Source organism: Camelina sativa, unplaced genomic scaffold, assembly GCF_000633955.1.
Source record: "Camelina sativa cultivar DH55 unplaced genomic scaffold, Cs unpScaffold00667, whole genome shotgun sequence".
Classification (NCBI taxonomy): domain Eukaryota; kingdom Viridiplantae; phylum Streptophyta; class Magnoliopsida; order Brassicales; family Brassicaceae; genus Camelina; species Camelina sativa.
This window is the reverse complement of record NW_010921804.1, coordinates 1-12,696: the sequence shown is the minus strand read 5'-3', so window position 1 is coordinate 12,696 and position 12,696 is coordinate 1. Positions and strand designations below refer to the sequence as shown.

The 12,696-nt window shown below is 36.1% G+C and overlaps 2 protein-coding genes across 4 annotated transcripts; one reads left to right on the top strand and one right to left on the bottom strand.

The window, feature by feature from the left end:
* The first annotated feature begins 2,233 nt into the window (after nucleotides 1-2,233).
* LOC104773835 (uncharacterized protein At1g76660-like) lies at nucleotides 2,234-4,397 on the top strand. 2 transcript variants are annotated; one of them, XM_010498503.2, is made up of 3 exons: nucleotides 2,234-2,349; nucleotides 2,777-3,923; nucleotides 4,009-4,397. In XM_010498503.2, exons 1-3 carry the CDS (start codon nucleotides 2,314-2,316, stop codon nucleotides 4,173-4,175), a joined length of 1,350 nt encoding a protein of 449 aa, XP_010496805.1. In that variant the 5' UTR covers nucleotides 2,234-2,313; the 3' UTR covers nucleotides 4,176-4,397. The 2 variants fall into 2 exon arrangements, with proteins under 2 accessions (XP_010496805.1, XP_010496804.1); XM_010498502.2 differs by having other exon boundaries at nucleotides 2,234-2,355.
* A 2,644-nt stretch (nucleotides 4,398-7,041) lies between these two features.
* On the bottom strand, nucleotides 7,042-9,508 carry LOC104773834. 2 transcript variants are annotated; one of them, XM_019242757.1, is made up of 10 exons: nucleotides 9,285-9,508; nucleotides 9,146-9,182; nucleotides 8,996-9,055; nucleotides 8,665-8,859; nucleotides 8,313-8,575; nucleotides 8,126-8,225; nucleotides 7,980-8,033; nucleotides 7,798-7,884; nucleotides 7,445-7,543; nucleotides 7,042-7,359 (listed from the first exon to the last, which is right to left on the bottom strand). In XM_019242757.1, exons 1-10 carry the CDS (start codon nucleotides 9,359-9,361, stop codon nucleotides 7,048-7,050), a joined length of 1,284 nt encoding a protein of 427 aa, XP_019098302.1. In that variant the 5' UTR covers nucleotides 9,362-9,508; the 3' UTR covers nucleotides 7,042-7,047. The 2 variants fall into 2 exon arrangements, with proteins under 2 accessions (XP_019098302.1, XP_019098303.1); XM_019242758.1 differs by having other exon boundaries at nucleotides 7,445-7,574; nucleotides 7,799-7,884.
* Nucleotides 9,509-12,696: the final 3,188 nt, after the last annotated feature.

Below are 12,696 nucleotides of genomic sequence, written 5' to 3'. Positions count from 1 at the left end.
ATTTTAGTATAATCAGTTAACCACTTACGTTTGCTAAAGATGGCAATATCAAATTATACACCAAAACCAAAAGCAATCAACGAAACAACACATCATCAAATAGAAAATAGTTAGTAGAGAATAAATCTACTCGAATGTTAAAATAGAAATTAGTCTAAGTGCATGAACGTTTTAACTTGTAACAAATTATCTACACTTGATCGCAAGTTAGTCTATGGATCACGAGTACATCCATAACAAATTAACTTGTAAACTAGTTTAATTGCTATTTTTAACCATATAATCTTTATATTATGTAATAAAACAATATTAAGAAATTTAGATAGAACAAAATATTATGGATTAAGATAAAAATAGGAAAAATATAAATGTGGGGCTGGTTTGAATCCCTTACATGACACTAAAAATTAAAAACAAAAGCCACTACACTAAAGAAAGTTTTCTTTATATGATGCCCCTAAAATCTATCTAATATTTGGCGCCTAAAGCCCTCGCTTCATTGGCTTTAGGTCAGGGCCGGCCCTGGTTGTCGTGGTGGTTATGGCCTGTTAAGGTCGGATTTGCCATCTCAGATGATGTGGCATTGATTGGATCCGAGAGAAGTTGAGAGAGATTGTGTTTGGTGATGATTCACGCGACTGCATCGATCAACGCAATTAGGGATTTGGTGGAGACGCGAGGTTACATCAATCGATCGATGCAAGGAGTGTGTCAGTCGACGCAAAGACAATGCATCGATCGATGGAAGAAGTGCGTTATTTGATGTAAAGGCGTTACATCGATCGATGTAAAGGCGTTACATCGATCGATGCAAGCAGTGCGTCGATCAACGCAAGGTCCATCGTGATGACAAGGAGTGTCGTTCGAAACATGTGTCAAGAGTTGTCTGATTTGCTTACTTTTGTCAAGTATTTCGTTTTGGAGTTGTAAACGATTGTGCAGTTCTAGAAATAGAAAGTTTTATGAATAGTTATAACTTGTCTATTTTGGTAAGAGCATGTGTAAACACCCAAGTGGTTGGGATGTTTTAGATATGGACCGAAGAGTGATCATGGTGGTGGTGATGGATTATGGTGGTTGGTAGGATATTGATGTTTTAGGCAAACCACGGAGGTAGTTCCTATTAGGAGATGTTTATACACATTATGACTTGTTTGCTCATGAAGAGCTGATTAGTTCTCCTGGAAGGATAAGTAGTTCTCCGGTAGAGATTATTAGTTCTTCTAAGGAGATGATTATTTCATAGTTTCAGATTTTTTATTTGTTTATACATAAAAAAAACAATTATAGTATTTCATTACATTTTCTTATATTTCTATGCAATTATTATTCACTTTATTTTAGTTTTGTGATCTTTTTAAAATATGTTGTTAAAAGAAATAATTCTCTTTTTAAAATAAATAAATAAACTCTAAATGAGTTTATTTTCTTAAAATAGTACAATTTAGTAACAATGGCTTTTGCTTTACAAAAATGTTGCTTTTGTCTTGCCTCACAGCAGCAAAATCTACATGGTGTCAGCCTCTGCTTCTTCTTCGTCTTCTTCTAGATGCATCTGCTCAGAGAGAGAGATAAACAAACCCTGAATTGCGGCTGAATCTATTCATCCCCCACTCTCTCACCGCTCCTGAACCCTAAATTCTCACTTAAATGTGTCTCAACTAAATTAACTAAGCAAAACAGAGATTAGTGAAGAATCTGGATCTGTTCGAAGAAGAAACAGAGATCGAGAGGTTCGATGGTAATGGCGAATAGGCTTCGTCTTCAAGAAGGGGTACGGGTCTGTTATGTCCTCTTCCTTTAAAAGCTTTAAACTGTAATTTTAGATCATAAAGCTATCGCTTTCATCGGTTAGTTCAGTTTAGTTGGTAACTAAAAATGGAGACTTTTGATTTAGGGTTTTTACTTTCAGGATCTATTTAGCTTAATAATTCTTACTCGTAGTTGGTCTGTGGACCGATCTTTGATGTAGACCTATTATTATTTTTGGACCCTTTCTTGACAAAGTCAAGTCTTTTTATAGTCTTGTAATGGAAACTAGTACCAACTCATTGCTTGAAAAGGTTTGACATAAATATTGTTTAAATGCTTCTGTTCTTAAGCTTGTTGTGTGTGTGTAATGAGTTATGTTTTCTTAACTCTAATTGACAGAGGAAGCGGTGGGTTGGGTGTTTTAAAGTGTTGTCTTGTTTTGGTACCAAAAAAGGAGAGAGGCGTATTGTGCCGNGTGTCTCAACTAAATGAACTAAGCAAAAGAGAGATTAGTGAAGAATCTGGATCTGTTCGAAGAAGAAACAGAGATCGAGAGGTTCGATGGTAATGGCGAATAGGCTTCCTCTTCGAGAACGGGTACGGGTCTGTTATGCCCTCTTCCTTTAAAAGCTTCAAACTGTAATTTTAGATCATGAAGCTATCGCTTTCATCGGTTAGTTCAGTTTAGTTGGTAGCTAAAAATGGATACTTTTGATTTAGGGTTTTTAGTTTCAGGATCTATTTAGCTTAATCATTCTTACTCGTAGTTGGTGTGTGGACCGATCTTTGATGTAGACCTATTATTATTTTTTGGACCCTTTCTTGACAAAGTCAAGTCTTTTTATAGTCTTGTAATGGAAACTAGTACCAACCCATTGCTTCAGAGTCTTGGTTTTTGATATACGTATTTGGTAAAACAAAGAAAACAAGGAAAAGGTTTGACATAAATATTGTTTAAATGCTTCTGTTCTTAAGCTTGTTGTGTGTGTGTAATGAGTTATGTTTTTTTAACTGTAATTGACAGAGAAAGCGGTGGGTTGGGTGTTTTAAAGTGTTGTCTTGTTTTGGTACGAAAAAAGGAGAGAGGCGTATTGTGCCAGCTTCTCGAATACCTGAAGGGAATGTTGCAACTGGTCGTCATCATCAATCAAATCAACCTCAGGCAACGGGATTGAGTAACCAAGCTACATCAATGCTTGCTCCACCTTCCTCTCCAGCTTCTTTCTCACATTCTGCTGCTCCTTCGACAATGCAGTCGCCAAATTGCCAGCTTTCGTTATCTGCTAACTCTCCTGGTGGTCCTTCATCCGCAATGTTTGCAACAGGGCCTTATGCTCATGAGACCTTATTGGTTTCACCACCGGTTTTCTCAACCTATACCACGGAGCCATCTACTGCTCCTCTGACTCCTCCTCCTGAGTTAGCACATCTCACCACTCCTTCTTCACCTGAAGTACCTTATGCTCGGTTCTTGACTTCTACTGCTGATCTCAAGAAGACAGAGAAAGGTGATTACGTTTCTGCAAACGATCTTCATGCAACGTACGCGCTGTATCCTGGCAGTCCTGCAAGCGGTCTTAGGTCACCAATCTCAAGGACCTTGGGCGATGGTCGATGTTCATCTTTTCCCGAGCGTGAGTTCTTACCGCAATGGGATCCTTTGGCTTCTCCAAGAACAGACAAATGTTCAAGGAGTGACTCTAGTTATGCACAGACACCTGAGACTAACAATACTCCAAAGGCATCTGACGGTTCTAATTTCTTCTGTCCTGACACATTTGCTCGGTACTATCTTGACAACGATGCTCCGTTTTCTCAAACTGGTGGAAGACTAAGTGTTTCGAAGGACTCGGATGTTTATCTAACTAGTGGAAATGGTCAGCGCATTTCCAAGCAAGATATGGAAGAACTGGAAGCATACAGAGCTTCCTTTGGTTTCAGTGCAGATGAAGTCATCACGACAAGCCAATATGTGGAGATCACACATCTGAACGATGACTCTTTCACCATGAGACCACGTAGTGCCTTGGATGCAACTTCACCAAACTGTAATATAAAGGCTGCATCAGAAGGTGAAGGACTTAATTTTTATGGCTCAGAGGCTAACTTGGACCTGCAAAAAAGTGAAGATAATAGAAGCAACTTACTAGAGCCCCTCGAGTTTTACAATGGTAATATGTCACATGATCTGAGTTTTACAATTTACCTCAAATGAGAAGTATGTGTATTGAGATCTTCTTTGTTATATGAAAGCAGATCATATGCAGCGGCAACTTGGACACATATCGGTATCAAGCACGCCGGGAAATGGAGGTCAAGCAAAGACAAGCAGAAAGTACAAGATGGGTCTGTGCAGTTCGGATGCAGAAATCGATTATAGAAGAAATGGACGAAGCAAAGGAAATTTTGCATGGCATGACTAGAAGAAACCCTTTTTACTCTTCCTTCGTTTATTTAACTAATCTGTAGAGTTTGGTTTTTGCTTTCCTCTTGCCAGAACAAATTAAGCTTGGTTCTGTCTGTGTGGTGTTTAGTTGATATGCTATATATTATAAATATATATACACATAAAGTATACGTATAATGCCTACAAATGACTGTTTGTATGACTTCTTCTCTTTGCTTTTGGGTATATTTTATTCTGTTATGAGCCAAAGCCTTAGCCTTAGCCCTAGTAATCACACCTGTTGCTTAAACTAAAGAACAAGAGAGATTGAAAGCTAACTTCCCTTTAACCCAAGTCTCTCTTTGAGGATTAGGTTAATTGTTGGAAACTTGAAATTCTCATTAGCACAAGAGGTTCTTATATAGAACCATACAAACCGACTTATCTCTCCTATTAAAAGAAAATTATATAAAACCTTAAATCTAATTTAAAAAGGAATGAAACCATAGTTATATAATTCTATCAAAACCCAATGATCGTATCATTACTCCCCTCTTCCACTTGAAGCTTGTCCTCAAGCTTCAGCTCATGGCATGTCCTCCTCTTCAATTGGTTTGTCGTCCTGATTAGTCCCATCATTGACTACCGTAATTTGGAAAAGGACTGGTTTGCAAACATGTCCTCTTGTGAAGATTTCATCACAATTGAAGCAGAGATATTTTGCTCGTCCCTCCTCCATTTTTGTGGTGGTCAATTTCTTCAAATACAGTTGTTGAGAAGCTTGTTTCACTTCTGTTTGTTGAGGCAATAGAGATTCCTTCTCTTTTGCGCTTTGTCTATCTTGATTCCCCGCCACCCTACGCTTCTCTAACAAGATTGATTGTTGAGCTGTTGGGGCCAAGTGTCCTCCAAAAGTTTGTGTTCGCTTGTCACTATCAATCTTGTATTCATTATCTCTTGCATATTCCATAGCTTCAAAGATTATCTCAGGACGTAGATACTTTACCTCTTTACGTAAACTGTCGGTTAGTCCTGCACAAAACTGCCACAATTGTTGGTCACCGGTGAGTCTTGTCTGCCTCCCAAGACACTCTTCGAACTGATTGCAATAATCATCTACCGTCCCTGTATGTCGCACATTACATAACTCTCCCACGGGATTCACCGCATCTGCTCGCCCAAACCTACTTTTGCAGATTCGTTTAAATTCGGTCCATCCAAGCCTATTTTTAACTAGCCTTCGCAGGTTGCTGTTCCAATGGTACGCATGTCCCATTAGCACAAACGTGGCCTGACGCACCTTAGCATCGTCATTGAAAACTCTTTGATCATCAAAGTAGTCATCGCACTTTTGTAACCACTCAACAGCATTAGTAGTACCATCATATGGTGGAAACTCCATCTTTGAAGGTGGTGTTGTGTCGATGAGAGCTTTGTTTCTTTCTCCCTTTTTCTGTTCATACCGTCTCTCCCAACCTTCATCCGGTAAGCCATATTCGCCCATTGAATAGTCTGGATATCTTTCTTCAGGTAGTGTTCCAATCTGCCTAACTGGCCAATCACCTCCTCCGTCTACTCTCCTGTGACCATGTTCCATTCTTACTGAGCGAATTGGCCAAGGTCCGCCTGTGTATGCTATCTTTCTTTCCATGTCTCCCATGGTTCTGTTTCCTGCCAACAAGCGTTCATGACTTGTGTGGGCTGAGAGTCGCACATCTCCACTTTCTAATAATCCCCTTGCAGTTTGCTTTCCCTTGTTTTTCGCTGCAGATTCTATCCCTTCACTTTGTGTTACAGAAACTTGTAAGGTAGGATCTGTTGCAATACTTTCCTTTAGCAGCATCTGTTCCCTTAGAAGCTTCTCTTCGCTTTCCTTGAATTGTTTGCGATCCTCCGCTTGTGCTGCAGTGAGTGTATCTAATGCTGTTGCAGCAGAGTTCATCGTGTCTTGCTTTATCTATGTAGTTGCTTTGAGATTTTCCACAGTCGAACACAAGGGATTCAATATTCCCTTGATCTCTTGGATTTCACGCTTCATGTCCTCAAACATCTTTAAAATCTGCGCAAACTGTGTGTTGTTGTCTTCCCCCATCGAATTGATTGGCTCTGATACCAAGGTTTTATGAGCCAAAGCCTTAGCCTTAGCCCTAGTAATCACACCCGTTGCTTAAACTAAAGAACAAGAGAGATTGAAAGCTAACTTTCCTTTAACCCAAGTCTCTCTTTGAGGATTAGGTTAATTGTTGGAAGCTTGAAATTCTCATTAGCATCAGAGGTTCTTATATAGAACCTTACAAACCGACCTATCTCTCCTATTAAAAGGAAATTCTATAACCTTAAATCTAATTTAAAAAGGAATGAAACCATAGTTATATAATTCTATCAAAACCCAATGATCTTATCATATTGATGTCTTGTTTCGGAGTGGAGACTGCAACTTAAAACTTTTAGACAATACCACACATTGTATTTGATGCACAATACATACAATTTCAAGCTCTCTGTCATTCAGCAAAATCTTGGCACCAAACGGAATACTAGATACATACAAAGCATATGGTTTTCAAATTCAAAGATTCCCTCTGACGAGTTCCGAATGGATGATATAGCGAAAGTTGGAGTCATGGCTAATCCAACGAATACTTCTATCTTGCTTTTTCTTCACAATTCGTCTCATCGTTGTTCTTTGTTTCTCTGTTAGGCACTCTGATATTGTATTGTAGAGTTCAGCCATGTCGAGAGAAGTATCCTTCGCGTAGTTGTATACGATCTTTGGCAATAGAATCCTTGTCTCTTTCTCAAAACCAATACTTGTTTGGATGAATTCGTCTCTTGCTTGCCTAAGTTCTTGAAAGATTCCTTCTGCTGTATAAACTCGGACCTAATAAACNACCATATCGTTGTCAAATTCATAGACTCCCTCTGACGAGTTCCGAATGGATGATATAACGGAAGTTGGAGTCATGGCTAATCCAACGAATACTTCTATCTTGCTTTTTCTTTACAATTCGTCTCATCGTTGTTCTTTGTTTCTCTGTTAGGCACTCTGATATTGTATTGTAGAGTTCAGCCATGTCGAGAGAAGTATCCTTCGCGTAGTTGTATACGATCTTTGGCAATAGAATCCTTGTCTCTTTCTCAAAACCAATACTTGTTTGGATGAATTCGTCTCTTGCTTGCCTAAGTTCTTGAAAGATTCCTTCTGCTGTATAAACTCGGACCTAATAAACAAATACATTGTTTAGAAATGGTTAACTCGGTTTGTGAGGAGACCTAAAGGGGAAAGGAGTTGAGTCGGTTTAGTACCATTGGATCGGTTGACTCTCCGGAAGAGAGGGCAAAATGAAGAAGTGGTTCGGCATAGTCTAACGCGTAAGTATGTTCACCGTTACTTGTCTTCGAACTCTTAGACGGTGAAAACAGCGTCCATAAACGTTAACAAGGCCAAAAGAAACATATTTTATGCATTAACAACTTTAAAAAGTACAAGATTTTAGAAGATATGGATTCTTTCTCTTATTTTCTTTTAAGGTTGGGCCATTTGACAAAAATTTCTTTTACTTTTCCATATGAGAGTACTAATCACTATGGTTTTATTTTAGAAAAATTAAACTAACATAAATGTATACAACACAACTAAAGTCATAAAACTAACTTACTGATGGTGAATGGCATGGACGAATGCCCATTATCGAACTCTGGATATCATATGCATTTACCCACTCCCCACCTATGTTAAATGCTGCCTGCCGACAGATTAAACATATAATTGTTTGATTTCTCATATGATCAACGATCTAACAAAACTAGTTGACTGAAGAAAATGATCAATATCTCAAACCTTCAAAACCGTTGTGATTGTTGTATCTTCACCAAGTCCATATACTATATATGCCTATAAGATTACACAACTTTTTTAATCACATATGGTAGCAAAAAAATCGTTAGAATATATGTTTGGAAACTCGAGTTTGCTAATTTTCTTACGTGCATCACCAAAGCATTATGAATGTTGATCCAAAAAGCAAGCTTCTCTTCCCTATCCATCCTTGCCAGATCAACTTTCTCAAGCTTTTGCACCAACGATCTGCATTTTGTCAGTTATTAAAAGAGTAAGTACTTTAAAATTTATGTATTGCAAGATTATTTACACTTTTTGCACGAACGATCTCACCTGAAATTCTGAAGCATGCTCTCTATAGACTTTAAATTGTCATCGTCTACGTAAAGCTTATGGACAACAACTCCAAGTTCCTGTCCACACTCATCATTCTTTGAGTTCTTGACAAATCTGCTATGTCCATTGTCTGATAGTTTGAAGTATATCACACTATTAATCCTCATAATCTCTTCAGAGAGTTTATTGGGACTAAGAGTGCTAAGACCAAGAAGATCAGCCAAACTTGGGTTACCAGAGTCGGATCTTTTTATCTTGTCCTGAAAATGTTTCACAGTCACAAACTAATATTAAAGAAAAGTGTAGTTGCATCAATATAATTAAGCATCAGCAAAACAAGATCACTCACTGTTCCGGACAAGCGTTTGAAGCTGGATGAGACAGACTTATCAGAGACAGAAGAGTCACGGTCATTGTGAAGTTTAGTCTTTAATGCAGGCAAATAATCTCCGAAAGATGATCTGTAGAGTGAGAAAAGATACCGCTCTAACTTTAAGATCTCTGTCTCGAGCTCCTCGATCTCCCCCTTCAGTTCTTCGTCAGACTGGAAAGTCCATAAACCATAAATAGGTAAGGTCACATGTATATATCCAACCAAAAAAAAAGTATGCAATAAGCCAATAAGTAGATATATATATATATATATATATGTGCATGAAAGCATGAAATGTGAAATTGACCTTAGGCATTGAGGAACCAAGGCTACACTTCACCTTCTCAACATCCCAGAGAGGAGATTTCTGTAATAGAAACCAAAAATTTCAAAAAAATAAACTAACTTATTCATCAAGAAATCAGTAGTAGATGAATATTAGTAAATAAGAACTTACAGAAATGGCTTGAGACGGTCCATTTTGAAATAATGCTCTACAAGATGAATAAAAGAAAATGAAACCCATAGTTAATTAGACAAGATTGAATCTCAATAACAATCATTTAGACTTGATTAACCTCGGGAAAGGCAAGTACCTTGGAGTACTTAGCTGAGAAGAAGATGAAGAAGAAGAAAAAGAAGAAGATGAATAATGATAATTCTTGGACGGCATTCTCTTTCTGATGAATTGTATCTTCTTGAATATGAGATTATAATAACAATGAAGATGGTGACTGGTAATAAAAGGATGAACTAAGAGATGGGAAGGTGAAAAGGACAGTGATTGGGTTTGGTATCTGAACGAAGCCACCACTAGGTGAAAAAGAATCTAACAGAACCACATATATACCAAATCTAGCAAAAACTATTAGTTTCTAAATTCTTTTTATACTATATTAGAATCAAATGATTAGACAAGAATATGATAACAACATGTCTCATACCTAATCATACCCAATCCTACAAATCTTATAAAAAATAAACTAGTTTCTTCTTGTTTACAAGTATAAAAGAGGATGACCCACTCCGGTTATTTATAATATAGCCAGTAGTCCAGAACCAATTCTACGTCTGATGATAATTCAAAATTAGTGTATATAGAAAACGAAGAAAAAAAATATCTATTATATATGTGCTTTTTTGGCAAATCTATTATATATGTAAAATTGTAAATTATGTTATATGTATATACAGATATACTATTACTATATACAATTATGTAGTTTAATTTCTGTGTAGTGGACACCTCAAATGATTCCATAACATCGAAGCAAAAAGTGCAAGATGGGGTCCTCTAGCTACATCAAATACTACCGGGTGCTTTATAATAAATGTAACCAAGCTAACACTTAGCCCCAAGGCGATCAAACCTTTCTGTTAACATCTTTAAATACATAATATTCCTCTTCTCACGAATCGTCTTAATCAATTCTTCAACCATTGGATGCCTTACTCCAGTCCCCATTTATAATCTCACTTCGATATCCATCATCCTTCACCGTTCCTTCTTGGGTCTATTTGTTTGTTCATTTAAATAATGCATCTACCATAATTATGCATTTAGATGTTCGTTTTTATATTTAGCTATCGATCATCTGGATGCAGCTTCGTCTTTTATTTTGTCTCATTTTTTGCATTTGCGATCTGATGCATAAAGTATCCAAATGACTAAAATAGACGTGTCTTCATCTAATGATATTTTCATGATTTACATTGTAACCATAACTAAATAATTTTTTCAGAGTGCTATATTTTATATCTATAAATTTTATTTTTTAAAATTTTATTAATAACTACAATCCTCTGATTTTACGGTTTTGACGGGAAAACACAATACCTCGATTTTACGATTTTTGCAGAAAACCCAATACCTCGATTTTACAGTTTTGACTGAAAAATCCAATCTTCCAATTTCACAATTTTGGTCGCAAAATAACTTTGCAAGTTTTCGGTTGTGGGGAAAAATATAATTTTTTGCCAACATCGTGCATCATAGTTTTGGCATGACAAAAACAATTTTGCAATTTTTGGATAAAAAAAAATTCTGCATTTTTCAGTTTTCACAAGAAAATAAAATTCCGTGATTTTTCTGTTTTGGACAAGAAACATTATTCTATGATTTTTCCGCCAAAACTACAGTTTTAAGGTTTTGAATATAAAACCTTTTTCTATGATTTTATAATTATACCGGGAAAATCCAATTATGCGTTTTTTGGCTTTGGCAAAAAAATGGTATACTGCATTTTTTGTCAAAAATATTGAATTCACAACTTACTTGAAATTAAACGTAATTCTTGGTTAAGGTTGAAAAAACGGTATTGTACAATTTTTTTGCAAAAAACTTGATTTTACGGTTTGACGAAAAAACACAATTTGGCAAAAAATTTATTCTAATGGGAGCACTTTTTCTGCGATTTTGACGAAAAACAATATTCCGTGATTTTTTGACGAGTTTGAAGGAAAAATGATAAATGATTTACAATATTTTTTTTTTAAAAAGTTTCTAAATATAGAAAACTACATTGTTTTAGCTGTGATTGTAAATGATGGTATGTTAGACTTAAACATTTGCAATGATTGGAAGAATTCACTTTTGAAAATTAAAATTATTTGAGAGAAATTTTGGTTTTTGTTTTCATCTTTTTATGAGTTTCACAAATTCACCTAGATAGATTGTATGTTTAAAACCAAAAACCATTTCTTAGGTGCATCTCGATGGACAAACAGACAGCACTTTAATGTATGTGCAAAAAACTTATCTATCTTTGAACAATTTGCTAGATTAAATTTATTTTGCATTCATTCATTAAATTTTAATTTTTGGTGATTATATATTTGCTAGAAATGATTTTCTCAACTTTCCAGTTCTATAATTTATAATTTAATTATTACAAAGCTTTTTCAACACTTTCTATAAAACTACTTAAAAAGAAGGTAAAGAAGTTCCAAAATGACATATGGAATGATGAATAATGTATCTGATTCTAAATTGTCATAAAATGACACATGTAATGTCTCTAACCGTTCTAAATGGAAAACCAAGCCAAGAACAACAAAAAAGAGCAAAGAAAAAAAAATAGACTTCAGTAATTATAATGCCAGTAAAAAGTAACACTGGAAAATACGAAATCATGTAACTAATTACAAAATCACATATGCAAACAAAAGAGAGATTTTAGAACCAAATCATAGATAGACAAGGTAAATTCGGACCGACGTACTATTTCTCTCTCGGAACTATCCTATCGTATCAGTTCCTCATCGATCTTTGACTTCTTACCAGTTCTCCTTCGGACTTATATCCTCCGCCTATTTCCCCCTGAATCCATACTTCTCTGCTTATTTCTCCATCTAAATGAGTTTACACGGTTTTGGGATTAAACCCGATAGAAACCCATATTATACCGGTATGAAACCAATTTATAACCAGGATAATATATCCAACCGGACCCGACTTCTTCTTCTTCTATTTTTCTCTATTTTTATTTAATTATTATTGCATCATGCCATCATCATAGATGTCCTTCTCTTAGCCATTACTCACAAAGTAAAAGACTTAAACAACAATTATTTTTGTAAAATATAACACGTATGCTATTACTAAATTATAATTATTTTCTATTGATTTGAGAAGATCAGTAATGAAAATTAAATCTCATCTTTAGTCCCCATTTTCATCTTTGTTTAATATTAAATAAAAAAATGAAAAAAAAAGTTGAATCATATCATCATTTAAATTAGTGTAATGATAACGAGTTTGCGAACTGGTTATAGCGATGAGGAGACGAGTCGGTGGTGATGATAACGAGTTTGCGAACCAGATGGTGGTGAATGGTGATGATGAGATCCGATAAACTAGACGGTGGTGACAATTATGAAATCTGCTGGTGATGATGAGATCCGGTGACCGAGAGGTCCGAGACAGTGACGAAGATGACGAGATCTGGTGGTAACGATGAGGAGATGAGACGAAGAAGATGATACTGCATATGAGATGGTGGTGATGAT

Coding starts and splice junctions, on each gene's coding strand:
- LOC104773835 (XM_010498502.2), top strand. CDS start 2,314: ATGGTAATGGCGAATAGGCTTCCTCTTCGAGAACGGGTACGG. Junction 2,356..2,776: donor CTCTTCGAGAACGGGTACGG/GTCTGTTATGCC, acceptor TGTAATTGACAG/AGAAAGCGGTGGGTTGGGTG. Junction 3,924..4,008: donor GCCCCTCGAGTTTTACAATG/GTAATATGTCAC, acceptor ATATGAAAGCAG/ATCATATGCAGCGGCAACTT.
- LOC104773834 (XM_019242758.1), bottom strand. CDS start 9,361: ATGCCGTCCAAGAATTATCATTATTCATCTTCTTCTTTTTCTTCTTCT. Junction 8,860..8,995: donor TTGGTTCCTCAATGCCTAAG/GTCAATTTCACA, acceptor TGGACTTTCCAG/TCTGACGAAGAACTGAAGGG. Junction 8,226..8,312: donor AGCATGCTTCAGAATTTCAG/GTGAGATCGTTC, acceptor GACAAAATGCAG/ATCGTTGGTGCAAAAGCTTG.